The sequence below is a fragment of the Conger conger genome, chromosome 3 (assembly GCF_963514075.1).
Source record: "Conger conger chromosome 3, fConCon1.1, whole genome shotgun sequence".
Classification (NCBI taxonomy): Eukaryota; Metazoa; Chordata; class Actinopteri; order Anguilliformes; family Congridae; genus Conger; species Conger conger.
The window spans coordinates 65,123,740-65,138,224 of record NC_083762.1 but is presented as its reverse complement, the minus strand read 5'-3'; the positions used below and the strand labels follow the sequence as shown (position 1 = coordinate 65,138,224).

The following is a 14,485-nucleotide window of genomic DNA, read 5'->3' as shown; positions in this document are numbered from 1 at the left end:
AGTGTTTGTGTCTACATGTAGCCGGCAACAGATTTGTATTTCTTTCATAGTATGCAGTAGTTGCCATGAGAGATATATGTTTCAGCTGGGACATTGGATTTGAAGTGAAACAATGAATACTTAGGTAAACTTCAGACTGCTTTAATTTGAGTATAATTGCATACATATTGGGTGATCTGTGTAGGAATTACAGGACTTTTTACTGTATGCATAACCACTTAACCCCCTCCATTTTATGTCGATGCAAGTTCACAAAAGGTCTAGAGTTGGTTCTAGGTATGGCATTTGGAATCTGTTACTGTCATCTCTCAACAAGAGGACCAAAGAGGTGTCAATGCCAGTAAAGAAGACCATAATGAGGCTGAGAAAAATACATAGCAAGTCAAAATCAACTGTTTGGTACATTGCTAAGAAACAAGAATGCATTGGTACATTCAGCAATAGAAACCAACCGAGCAGAAGACTGTCAAACAGATCAAGAACACTCCAGGATGCAGGCATAGATGTTTCAAAGACTACTATAAAGAGACTACACCAGGTAACATAACCTCAGAAGGGTTCACTGCATGTGGCAAACCACGGGTAAGCCTCCAGAACAGAAATTAAAGTTTGCTTTTAAAAAGGTACATAAAAAACTATTTCAGAAATAGAGTCTTCGCTGAGACAAGTATGAACCTGTACCACAATGATGGAAAGAGGAAAGCCTGCCAAAAGAAAATCAATTCTCTTGATCCAGAGCATACCACCTCATCTGTGAAACATGGTGGAGGTAGTGTTATGGCTTGGGCATGTACTGTATGGCTGCCACTGGAGCTGGCTCACTTGTCTTTATTGATGGTGTGACTGCTGGCGGCAGCAGGATGAATTCTTAAGTGTACTGAAACATCTGCTCTGAAGCAGCCAAATCCCTCAAAGCTCATTGGACAGCATTTCACCTGGCAGTGTGACAGGATGAGCTGAAACATACTGCTGCGGCAATCAAGGAGTTTTTCGGGGCCAAAAAGTGGAAGGTTTCTTTGGCTGGCCTAGTCAATCACCTGACCTGAACGCAACTGAGCATGAATTCCATTTGCTGAAGACAAGACTAAAGGCAAAAGGGCCCAGTAACAAACAGGAACTGAAGATTGCTGCAGTACAAGCCTGGCAGAGCATCATGAGGGAAGATACCCAGCATCTGGTGACGTCTACATGTTGCAGACATCAAATGCAAAAGATTTGCAGTGAAGTACTGAATACGATGACTTGATTTAAGATTATGTTAATTTGTCCAATTACACATGGTCACCTAAAATGGGGGCACGATGTATAAAAAGTCTGTAATTCCTATAAGGATCAACCAATGTGGATGTAAATACCCTCAAATTAAAGCTGATAGCCTGTATTTAACCTTATATTAATTGTTTCATTTCCAATTTGCTGGAGAGTACAAGCTAAAACAACAAATATTGTGACACTGTCCAAATGTGTATGGACTGCACTTAAGGGTCCATTTTATGTAATTTTATGGATGACTATATTTTATGGATGATGACCACTTTATAGAGAGCCAGCATATCTGTGAACTAATATCCTACTTAATTCAAACAGTCTCCTATGTTCTATTTCATAGATTGCACTTGTGCATGGATTTATGACAAAAAAAAACTTAACGCAAAACTCTATTTCACATGATAATCCATTCTGTTGTGCATTCACTGTCATTTTTAAACTTGACAAAATATTGGGACTACCATCATTGGAAAACCAGTGATGCTTTACTTGCATGGATGGTAACAAACGCTTTTTGTTGTGTTTTCTTTTGTCATGTAATGTTGTTTTTATAAATCGACGTTAGTCGAGAATAACGTCAGTAAAAACATTAAATTGCCCAATTGGATTGGCTTCATTCGCGAGTATCATTTGCAGTAGCCTCCTTGCACACTAAATGTATTTATTTTTTATTTTTACCGATATAACTTTTGTGAGTTCTACACTTTCTTTGCATGTGAAAGCTCTGCACTAAGGGGGAGTGTGTGGACCATTTGCTATTGGCTATGAACACGCGACTTGTATTTCTCTGGGGCGGGGACCAGGGCTGCTAGAGTAAAAAGCTCAGCACGCGCAGAGAATGATGTGAGATGTCGTAAAAGTCACAGCACTGACTTCTGCAGATCCAACACAACTTCATCCGTGCGGAATTTCTTATCAGATATTTATGTTAGTTCAATTCCGAAGGAGTGCGCTTGGGGAAAGTTATTATCTGTTGATTGTTTGCATTTTACAACAAACCTACACCGTCGTTGCATCAGCTAAAAACATAAAGATATGACAGCCGAAAAACTCGCTTTGATAAATTGGTCTGACGGAAACATACAGGACTGTTGTACAGACGAACTTCCTTTTCCTGAAATTTCTAGACTGGCACGCAGCGACCCACGCGGATGGTTGAACCAAGCTCTGGAAACATCGAGTTTGGGCCACATATATCCATCCTCAGGGGTCTCCGTCTCCAGTCTATACGCACATGGGTCCATGGATGTGGACCTTGAAAAGTTCATACCAAGGAGCAAATTGTCCGACAGTGCTATCGTGGCAGAAAATGACATCGATACGCCGACGGGCGAGTGCCCGAAGCAGCCTGGCACGGGCCCGATTAAGCACAGGCGCGTGGCAGCCAATGCCAGGGAGAGGCGCAGAATGCATGGGCTGAACCGAGCCTTCGACAAGCTGAGGAGCGTCATCCCCTCCCAGGAAAATGAGAAAAAACTTTCCAAATACGACACTCTCCAAATGGCACAGATATACATCACAGAACTGTCCGAGTTACTGGAGGGTGTCGGCCAAACTGAGTGCAGGGACTTAAACGGGGGTGGTGGCACAGCTAGCGGCCACGCGCGACGGAGTCAAAGGCAACCCTCCATAGCAGAGGGCATTTCTGATTACACCGTGGGCTCAACGCAATCAACGGTCAGGTTGCTAAGCGAGACTCAAGACCCAAATGCCTCGCTTGGGCGCCTGATCATTCTGTCTACCCCTAAACCGGACATGGGAATGGACAGCAACAATGTGCTTTCATCTAACGGCAGCGACGGTGAATCCTCACATTTCAGCGACTGCGAGGACGGCCAGTCAGACAGGAACTAGCCTCGGTGCAGGGCCACCGCAGAAGGCCTTCTTTTAACCCAGCCAGGAAAAAACTGGCCGGAGGACTGGGGCAGTTATTGAACACACAGTGACGCCGAGTGTGGACACGTCGAATCTCCGTGTTTAACTAGCCATGATAGAAGCCAAATAGCTGAGTAGCTACCTGTGCCGTACTGACCAAATTATTGAATGTAATCCATTGTCAACCTACCTGAAATGCTTTTGGTAAACTTGGAAACGCAGGCCTAACCTATTTGTTTTATAGGTATGCCTGACCATTACCAGACCATAATTTCAATGTATATGTTGAGGAATCTGCATACAATAACATAGGGAGACTATAGGAAATGACCATGGACTAAAATATATTTAAGTCATTCATGTTAATAATTTATTGTAGAAGAATTAAGCGTCGGTCCATTAGTTGCACTTTATCGATAAAACATAGGCTAAACTTTTTATGGAATATGTTTTTAGATCAGAGTTTTGTTTTTTTACGTAGACCTAATGAGATGTAGATTTGTAAAAATAATTGATATTTTATTTTGATATTTATGCCTTTTATTTGCATTTCCATATGATCAATTCTGGATTTGAGTTATTGATTACGAATAAAGGGTGTCTAAGGTACGTTTTTTGTGTGTGTCCACAATACTTTGTGCAATTTTCCTGAAGGTTTCTAGACGAAGTGGAGCGTGCTCTCGGAAGGTTTAAAATATCTGTCGATTTTACTGGTGTTTTTGGAAATCTATCGTTGAATATATTTATATGTACTGCACAAAAAATAGCTACACTTTTACCAGTCTAGATATTATGTTAGTCTTAATGATAGTATTTCACGCTTCAAGCTGTAATATTTTCCTCATACCATAGGATTTCCAACAGTGTTACAGTGTAAAGAAATATAGTTTGCGTCATCCACGTTGAGATTAACGCCAGTTTATGATGATGATGATGATGATGATTATTATTATTATTATTATTATTATTATTATTATTATTATATTATTATATTGTATATATATTATTATATAGTATGCTTTCCAAAGTAATTGTGATGTAGATCTGTGGGCTACATTCGAACTGGACAAAATAACGTTTCAAATCTTTACTAACACAAGTATTCAGGTGAATTTACGGTAGTCTGTGGGCCGAATTACAGTTAAAACAATGTTCCTCCAAACCTCTTCTTTATGGCAAATATAATAATATGCTTAGAAATGTTTATATTACAGCTGAAATAATAATACAGCTTCCAATGCAATGCACCACAAAACACACATTTTCACAATGGATGGCTCGTAGTATTCATTTATAATTGAATCATCAAAAAATATTTCCAGCATTTTACTGACTGATCAATTCAAATTAGCTCACATGTTTCCTGTTGAAAAAGGTACAAAAAGTTAAGTACAAAAATAATATGCTATTTGGCAATGTATTTAATTAACATTATTTTCTCTGTGATCGCAGACATTTCTAGAGTAGAAGAGACCGATAATACCAGAATGCAATGCAGAAATTGCATTGGGAGATTCAAATACTTCTCTTTTTTTAAAGATCTTTTTTCAAAATTACTTTTGCTGTGAAGATGCATATATTTACAGAAATGTCAAAACCAGAGATAAAAACAGACACAAACTAGTACATTCAGTCCCACTCATGAAAGTTCACATCCTGTCAAAAGATGAAATCCTACTGTGTGATATCTGCATTATCATGGGTGGTACAGCTGAACAGGGCGTCTGGGTGTCACAGCAAGCAGACTAAATAGATGGTTCTTCCTCTAGCACTCAAAGCTCTGATGCTTTATGGGCTGTCCAGTATTTGGCATCCATCATGAAAGACCACCTTGCGCATGTCAGTATCAGACCAGAGTCAAATACTTCATCTGAAATACACCTTTAAAAATCAGTAGTTTTCCTGTTGAGATTCCTTATATGTTTAAAAATAACATAGTTATTCTCCCCCAGTTTTAATAGCAAAAGTACCAGGGACCTGCAGAGCATTTTACCAATATACTAAGAGTTGAGGTTTGTCAAATCAAATGTTTGAGAGTTTTCAAGTAAAACTATTGCTAACTGAAACAGACACAACTTTGTTCTGAATATTGGTGAAAATGGCTGCTTCTTTCAATCCTGTCAGTACTCCAGGTTTGGGGGCTGGATTGGCTGCATTCTGGTCCCCTCTTTGGAGAGGAGTTGGGAGAGTTTCTGCTTGAAGCTTACTCTGGGGGCGCTTGTGCCAGAGGAGGTGGGGCTGGTCGGGTCAGTGGGCTGCTTTCCTCCCTTGTCGTAGTTCACCAGGGCGTAGACGCATTCGGAGCTGGGAGTAACCAGCTGGGCTTGTGCCTCCGGACCCAGGCCATCTTCTTCCCCCTCATACCTCCTCTCCTTCTCCATCCCGTAGTTCATATTGCGATAGACCGGGGATGCAGCTCTGTCACTGTCGTCGAGGGGCACGCCACTCCTGGAAGCCGAGGTACCTGCTGGGACAGTCCAGGCATCGTTTTGTGGATCCGTGACGCTCTGTTGCCTGATGCCGTCTTCAATAGCCCTGTAGATCGTAGCGGCCTCCCGGGACACGAAGGTGAAAAGGCCTTCCCCGGAGTCACAGCGACGGCCCGCCTCAATACTCAATGTCTCCTGTGAGAGTCAGTGCAGTGGGAGAGCCTAAATCAATAGACCGTTAATGCACAATTCATCTTCATTATGCTTATTACTGAATAGAGATCTATGCATAACTCTAGCAAGACATCAGAATTGTACTATCACTATTGTGTGATAAAATAACACATTACTAAAAAATACTAACTTAAGAGAAACCTGACAGACAGCCATTTCACTTTAAGCAGCTAATGCCAAAAAAATTACACAGCCACCCATACAAGCTAGTGCTTATTTTTTTGCAAGAGAGCCAGAGCATCTCTGGAAAGTACAGTGCAGTCTGTAAGTATTTAGACAAGATGGTTTTTGTTGTTTTGACTCCAGCACATTGGATTTGAAATGAAACAATATAGAGTAGTCATATTCATAATTGGTGATCCATGTTGGAATTGCAGCCTTTTTATACATAGTCTGAAATCTCATCTGCCCAAATCTCACCAAATGCCTAAAAAAACTGATTGGACAGTACTTTACCTTGCAGCAGGACAATGACCCCAAACACTGCTGAAGCAACCAATGAGCTTTTCAGGGCCAAAAAGTGAAACGTACTTGACTGACCAAGTCAGTCACCTAACCTTTATCCAGTTGAACATGTGTTTCACTTGCTGAAGACATGACTGAAGGCAAAAATCCCATGAAACAAAGGGAGGAACAGGCTGCAGTACAGGCCTGGCAGAGCATCACCAGGGAAGATGCCCAGCATTTGTGATGGGAAGTCACAAATATTCAACTTCAGGAAGTCACTGAATGCAAAGGATTTGCAAGCGGGTATAAAATAGGATGACTTCATTTAAGATTATGTTAATTTGTCAAATTACTTTTCCTCCCCTAACATGATGGGAGTATGTATAAAAAATTGATGTGTCCTACGTGGATCACTAAATATGGATGTAAATACTCTTAAATTAAAACTGACTCTGAGCTTTAACATATTGTTTATTTTCAAATCTAATGTGGCTTGAAATGCACGTAACCACTAAAGGTGTTTCAACCCTTATCCTCATGGACTCACTGTAAGCACAATAATCTTTTAAATAACAGGACAATTAATAGCACAGGTGCAACCAATTATACCACCAAGCATTCATTACAAGAAGCAGTGTTGACACAGTTCAAAAGAATGCATCAATGTGAAACATGGATGCATCAAAGAAGAAAAATGATGAGAGATTGTGCACCACAATATCCACCCCATTTACCGCACGCCAGTGGATGTAATTTGTTTTGTCCAAGTTCAATTTATCTTTGGAACACACACAAACGACTGGCATTTCAAATTTTAAAACATAAAAAGCAATAACTGCAGGCATCTGTTGTTTAAGGCAAAAGGGAAATGACTACCTGGAGAGCTGGCACAATGCTATTTACAATTTGACAGAGGCATTTTTTCAGTGATAATATCTCGTTGGAACAATAGCATAATGAATAATATACCTTCTGCTGTCATTTCAATTACCTGTGAATATTCGCACAACACAATCACACAATGCCTCCCAAACATTATCTCTTGGTTATAGGTCTTGGACGTTTTCACAGCTAGATAATATTATTAAAATGAACAGGACCTCTGAACGAAAATATGTCCACTGGCCTTAATTTACAATTCCATTTCCATGGAACTGAGATCAGCTCATTAACTACAATAATTCAAAACTGAGAAAAGCATGCCCATTAATTTATGCTGGACTGAAAATAGTGTAGGCTCTTATGTACCACAATAATTATTTGAAATGCTTCAACTTATGGAAGCTGAACGCAATGCCTCCAGTTAATGGCTGACCATATTATGGAATCCTGTTTTACATTAATATACTAATTTCAGAAAGGTATCTTTCCACACAGCTATTTTTTCTTGTAACACAGAAGAAAATGGTTGTTTCACAATCTCAGACTGCTTGACGCTGGCTTGTATTCAATAATAATGTGTGCTTAATTCTAACTTGCAGAATCTCAAATTAGTGTATTTTTCTTCACAGCAAAGTCTGGCAAAATAGTTTTACTGCTTGCTGAATCTGCCAAACTGATTAAGATAAAAACATTTCAGACAATGTTGAGCCCAAATTCTTATTGAATCCAAGTTAGAGTCCTCCAATGGCAGAACTGAGATCAACAATGTCAAGGCTACAGTCCTGAGGCTCATTCAAATTCCTTATTTTTCTCTTTTCCTTTTCTTGTTATTTTATCTACTTCTAGGTCTCCACCCATTGTGAGAAGCTGGGAAAAGTGGCAAGGAAAATAACTGAAGACAGGGAAATCGAGAAAATGTGAATTAGGCGAATGGAACGTCCTTGTTCCTTCAAATGTCAGTTCGAAGCCACGTCAGTTACAGATGTGGCAGAGAGGTGGATCCACAGGTCGACCATTTACATGTCAGGCTTTCTGGAAAAATACTTCTCCAAAGGATGCACTGATGTTTTCTTGCTCAAAGGAAAGATTTGGAGTTCCTAACTTCTAGCTCCCAGAAGGAACATTTAATGGGTTGGAATGTCCTTAAAGATGGCGGACCTCAATTGATTACTGAGTCAGGAGCAAGGGAAGGGGAAAATAAGAGATTGGAATGAGCTATGCAGTCTTGCAGCGAGGGGCAGGAGCTGGCCTGGCAGTGTGACATGAACAGGCATCTGCTATTTGGGCTTTTTTTGTAGCAAAGACGAAAAAATGAGGTAAATATATTTTTTAATGCGGTAGGATAGCCAATGATCTGAGGCTTGGGGCATGTGGGGGGCAGGGCTAACCTTGTCATTGCCGAAGCGTCGGAGCAGCTGATAGGGCCAGCAGTAGAGTGGCAAGGCTGTCTGAGGGTCCAGCAGGGTGAGGGCCTCTGCGCTGGGTGATAGCAGGTAGGACCCAGCAAGGTTACACCTTACTGCCGCCTCTGTTCTCTGCACAACCACCTGGTACTGGCCTAGGAGAAGCACATTACCACAGCGAACTCAACACACACTGTCTGCATTCAAAATAACCAGAGAACAACTGAACAAACACTGTCTGCATTAGAAATAACCAGAGCACACTGAACAAGCACACAGTGCATTAGACATAACCAGAGAACAACTGAACAAACACTGTCTGCATTAGAAATAACCAGAGCACACTGAACAAGCACACAGTGCATTAGACATAACCAACTGAACAAACACTGTCCGCATTAGAAATAACCAGAGAACAACTGAACAAACACACAGTGCATTAGACATAACCAACTGAACAAACACTGTCTGCATTAGAAATAACCAGAGCACACTGAACAAGCACACAGTGCATTAGACATAACCAGAGAACAACTGAACCCACACTGTCTGCATTAGACATAACCAGAGCACAACTGAACAAGCACACAGTGCATTAGACATAACCAGAGAACAATGAACACACACTCTGCATTAGACTTAACCAGAGAACACTGAACCCACACTGTCTGCATTAGACATAACCAGAGCACAACTGAACAAGCACACAGTGCATTAGACTTAACCAGAGCACAACTGAACACACACTGTCTGCATTATACATAACCAGAGTCCAACTGAACAAACACTGTCCGCATTAAACATAACCAGAGTACAACTGAACAAGCACACAATGCATTAGACATAACCAGAGAACACTGAACACACACTGCCTGCATTAGACATAACCAAATAACAATGAACATGCACTCTTCGCATTAGACTTAACCAGAGAACACTGAACACACACTGCCTGCATTAGACATAACCAGAGCAAACTGAACAAGCACTGAACATTGCCTTTTGTAGCATTCCAAGCAAATGCTTTTTTATTATTATTCTTTTTCTGCCCTAAAAATATATAGCAAAAAAAATGTCCTTCAGCAACCAAACTTGACAGGTAAGCTCGCATGGTGGCCACTACTCAGGTTTGACAAATTACAGCAATTGGCCAGATAGTGGCACTGTTGCATGCCACAACAATCTATAAAAGCCTATAACTCATGAACCACTTGGTCTAATTCAAAATTATTTGGACAAAAAAAAGATCTGTTTTGGTAGATTTACCGCCATTTCTAATTTTGTGGAAAAAAAATACATCAAATACATTCACATTGACCATTTGACTTATCAACTTGTAACTGATATCACTGAATGTCCGAATAACTTGACATTTTGTACTCTGCATCTGGGCCACAGTTCCAAACAGGACGAAAAGATATGGTCATCTTATTTTGTTCCATTCTGTACTGTTTATCACACAGAGCTGGTCAAGCTCAATTTTTCAGATCTGTTACAGAAATAATTATATTAAACAATTGTTACAAAAAATGAAATAATATTTTAGGAAAGTATCTAGCAGTAATAGTAGTAGTAGCAGTAGTAAGCAGCAGACCAAACATTTATAGACTGAAGAAGCAGCCAAGAGCTACTGCTATAAGATGCACTGCTATAGTTATGAATATTTAAATAAACTTTGCTGTTGCTGTAGGGTGAAAAAGGTGGTCAGATGCAGCAGACGTGTGTTGTCTGATGGCTGTAAGGCCACAGCTGTGACTGCAGATGTAGCTTGGTTATTTTTAGGCCCCTGAGAAAATAAAACAACACACTTTACACCAAGTTTACGTCAGCTGCACAGAACATTCCCCTGCGAGGGCCCTTTCACAATGCTACAATGCTACCTACGCCCTCACTGAACTGAAAACTCACACCGAGAGCTTATTATTTTGAGGGCAATAGAAATAACTCCCCTCCCAAAATACATTATAGGAACCTTTTTTTTTCTCGCCATAAAGTTTGAATGATAAGTTTAGATGATAAGCTTGAATGGGAGGGTACCAACTCGGATTCCTTAGAAGGGAAATTGCTCAGATGGAAAATGCTTGCAATCTGACAGCTAATCAGCCATCAGTAGTTAGGCCATATCCTATTACACAATAGCTGCTAGGTGCTAGGGAGCTGCCTAGATGTAGTGTGCTAAGGTTATGAGACTTCTGCTTCTCAGCCTAGAAACTAGTGGTAAGAGATCTGGCATCATAACCACAGAGATATAGGCTTCAAAACTGTGAATGTTTCTGCTGTCGTTCAAGGTTTGTAACCTGGATTACTTCGTTAAATACCGATTTGTTGAAATTAATCAGATGTTCCCTTGTGAGGAATATGCTACAGGACAAATTACACAGTTTGACGGACCATCCTCCTGATAATGATGTGGGTTTCAGTGCAGTTAGGCGGGGCACAACCCAGCTAGTGCCGACTATGCTCAACCTAAGAAATAAAACATTAGCTATTTTCTCAATTAACGTCCCTATACAGATATTACCACACTTCATTAGCAGTCACAAGATATAATGAAGGGTAAAGTGTCTTACTCTAAGGGGATTTGGATTCAAATGTGTAACCTCAAAGCCCTATGCATTGCCCTTCACATACCTGAACGCCAGGAGGAGTATAGCTCATTCTCCGCCATGGGCACCACCTGCCCCGTGCTCTTTAAGTCCAGGTTCCTGTTGTTCTTCTACAAAACACAATGAGTAGAGCAAGAAGAAATGTCACACCCCCCTATAACCATCCACACAACCTGTCACACCCCCCCATAACCATACCCACAGCCTGTCACATCCCCCTATAACCACCCCCACAGCCTGTCACACCCCCCTATACCCATCCACACAGCCAGTCACACCCCCCTATACCCATCCACACAGCCTGTCACATCCCCCTATAACCATCCACACAGCCAGTCACACCCCCCTATACCCATCCACACAGCCTGTCACACCCCCCTATACCCATCCACACAGCCTGTCACACCCCCCTATACCCATACACACAGCCTGTCACACCCCCCTATAACCACCCACACAGTCTACCACATACTCGAAGCCTAAGTGTGGGGGGTTTTACATGGACAGCCAGCAATGTGTGGTTGCAAGTGTTTGGGAGGAGGAATGTCTGTGGTTGCAAGTGTTTGGGTTGGTAGGTGTAGTTGTAGGTAGCTGTCCAGTGCCTCCGTACTTGATTGTAAATGGCAGGGGGGGTTAGGTGTGTTTAAGGGGGGCGAGTTATCAGGGTTGTACCTGGAAGGCCATTTGGCAGAGTATGGGCATCCAGTCATCGGCCGGCGGGGCAGCCAGGGCGTAGGTGCGCTGGGTGGTGCTCAGGGCGAAGGCGGAGCAGTCCCGAGGGCAGACCTCCTCAGGGATGGGGCAGATGCTGAGGCAGTCATCTAGCCGAATCACGCGCTTGTCCACTCCCTTCAGCACCTGTTTGACCTGGGCCGGGACCGCACTCCCAACCCCGCCGTCCCTCATATGGTACAGCTCCACTCTGCCGATACCGTACGAGCTGGGCGTGAACAGCATCGCCCAGATCCGCCTCCACGATTTCTGAGAGGGACGGAGAGGAGGAACCATGGCTCTCCATTAGTCACTATTCCACACACAACTTCCCAGAATACAATGGCTCAACGTGAAAATGTGTGGGAACTTGCATCACAACCACATTGACAAATACCTTCCATTATTCGTTTGTGTACCAGACTTGTTTATCCACATACTGACACTATTGATAATATTTTGGAATCTCATCCTGCTCTGACAAATAGGTCTGTTGTGCATGCTGTTGCTAATTTAGTAAAGATTACAATTGATGGCTGTGGCTAAGCTGACAAAAATGTTTTTGGGTGTTTTTGTGGCTGCAGCAGCTACCATTCTTTAAAAACAAAAAAACACTTCCCCACCAAGCGTCAAAAATAGTTCAGTAAAATCAGTGGTCGCTTGCCTTTTTCCTTCTTCCGGGCTCTCAGATACTATCTTACTACATTTAATTTGTTATGTGTAAATATTATTTAACTTTATATAACTTTACAACACAATACCCCACATTCCCTTATGAAACCAGGTGTATGGATTCACATCAGCAGTATGGATTCACATCAGCAGTGACTTCGCACATCCTAAAACTGTATCTTTCACTCTGTAAGGACAGCAAGAAAGTTGACCTTTCTTCTGGAGAAACTCACCTTGCCAAACTTCACCGACTGCAAGTGGAGAAGGCCCTCCTTGGCAGGAACCTCCATGGCCTTGTTCAGTGCAGGCACACGCAGCTGCTTACTGGCAGAAGGTCCGTTGTGTGCGTCAACTGCAGAGATGTTCCTGTGGCTGGGCAGAGTTCTGATGAAGCTGTGGTTTTGGTTGAGTGTAAACCTGTGGTCACGTGACTCAGCTAGAGGGAGGGGCGCCATTTACATGTTTTCCCTCTGACGGTAACATTATGCGTCACTAAGCCTGATATAATCAGTAGAACTCTGTCACCAATCATGACCGCCTGCTGCTGAAATCAAACTGCAGGAGCTGAGCCGGTGGTGGAGGGGTGAAAAGAGGTCTGTGAGCTAATGTTCCTGTTCTTCTGTGTATGCACATGCACTTGACTGTGAGTGTACTTATTTGTGTGTGTGTGACTGTGTTGGGGGTGTTATTCTTTGAGACCTAGAGCTGGTGAAGCCATGGGGAGGAACGAGCGGTAAAGGCAGACATGGGGGCAGGAGCAGCAACCATTTTATTTCATTTTTTGCAAAGATATCTGTCTGTTGTTCATGTGTTCTTGACTATGGTGCCTTTATCATTAGTTTTCTAAAGTTTTCTGAATCTGAATCCACAGTGGTCCCTGTGATAACTGGTCCCTTTTCTACTCTCTGAAAGACCCAGAATAAACTACTAAATACTCATGTGGAAGAGTACTTCAGCAATTAAGAGAGTAAAAGCTCTGTCAAGGAACCAAACTAAAAACTCCTTACATGCAATTACACAGATATTAATAAATGACAACTAATTAACAGTGAGCACTGCTAGCTGGAGTAATGAAGTGAAATAATTAGCAGGCAGCAGCAGCAGTGCCAGGAGGGGGGAAAGGCTAAGATGAAAGATTATAACCTCATTGCTTTGCAGAAGTCCTTCACCAGGGGAACTTGCATTCTCTAAATACATTACCCACATACCCACCTACAGTAACTAGGTACGGTCACACGGTCACACAAACTGCATGAATAGGAACTGCATTTTATGAATGCAAGCTGTTCCCTGAACACTTTACCTACCCCGCCCCAAGTGCCATTATGCGGCCATATTAAAAGGCGTTTTGTCTTTGGTGTTTGGAGAACTCTGCTGAAGCTGGACAGGGAAGGCGGTGCCTCAGTCAGTCTGACTCCATTTTGTCCATTCAATCCGATTCAGAGTATAGTGGATTCGCTACAGTTGTATTATCTCATTTTAATCTTGAATGATTGAAGCAACCCACGTTAAGTACCTTGTTCTCGGGTACATTTGAAGTATTCCATATGGGAGCAGACCCAGGAACGCTGGATTTGCAAACCCAGGGTCCTGTATCATAAAGCAGGATTACTGAGGTAGCGAGTAAAACCTGGAACTGCTTTTTACTTCAGTGATTGTGATACAAGCCCCTGGTCCCAAATAGGGGACATTATGGGTAAATTTCATAAGACACAGATTAAGCCTAGTCCGATACTATATTAAATTTCAAATGGAGATTTTCAATACAAATCACTTTAGTCCAGGACCAAGCATAATCTGTGTCTGTGAAGCCAGCCGTGTGCGTCACATGATAACGCTGTGTTGTGGTGGCGTTACACTCTTCATTATGAAAAGGACTTTCCAGAAACTCGATCTTGGCACCATCGCGTCTCACTTCCCCCATGCCACTTTCGGGCCAAACCAAAGAACACCCAAA

The 14,485-nt window shown here is 42.0% G+C and overlaps 1 protein-coding gene across 1 annotated transcript; it reads right to left on the bottom strand.

Annotated features, from left to right (window-relative positions):
* Nucleotides 1-4,418: 4,418 nt before the first annotated feature.
* Nucleotides 4,419-14,441, bottom strand: dok3 (docking protein 3). The gene is made up of 5 exons (XM_061235121.1): nucleotides 12,762-14,441; nucleotides 11,818-12,126; nucleotides 11,171-11,255; nucleotides 8,525-8,694; nucleotides 4,419-5,768 (listed from the first exon to the last, which is right to left on the bottom strand). The coding sequence occupies exons 1-5, from the start codon at nucleotides 12,981-12,983 to the stop codon at nucleotides 5,265-5,267; spliced, it is 1,290 nt and encodes a 429-aa protein (XP_061091105.1). The 5' UTR covers nucleotides 12,984-14,441; the 3' UTR covers nucleotides 4,419-5,264.
* Nucleotides 14,442-14,485: the final 44 nt, after the last annotated feature.

Excerpts from the sequence above, each read along its gene's own strand:
- dok3 (XM_061235121.1), bottom strand. The coding sequence starts at position 12,983 with ATGGCGCCCCTCCCTCTAGCTGAGTCACGTGACCACAGGTTTACACTC. Across the intron at positions 12,127-12,761 it reads AGTCGGTGAAGTTTGGCAAG|AAATCGTGGAGGCGGATCTG; the intron begins GTGAGTTTCTCC and ends CGTCCCTCTCAG. Across the intron at positions 5,769-8,524 it reads GACGCTTCGGCAATGACAAG|GAGACATTGAGTATTGAGGC; the intron begins GTTAGCCCTGCC and ends TGACTCTCACAG.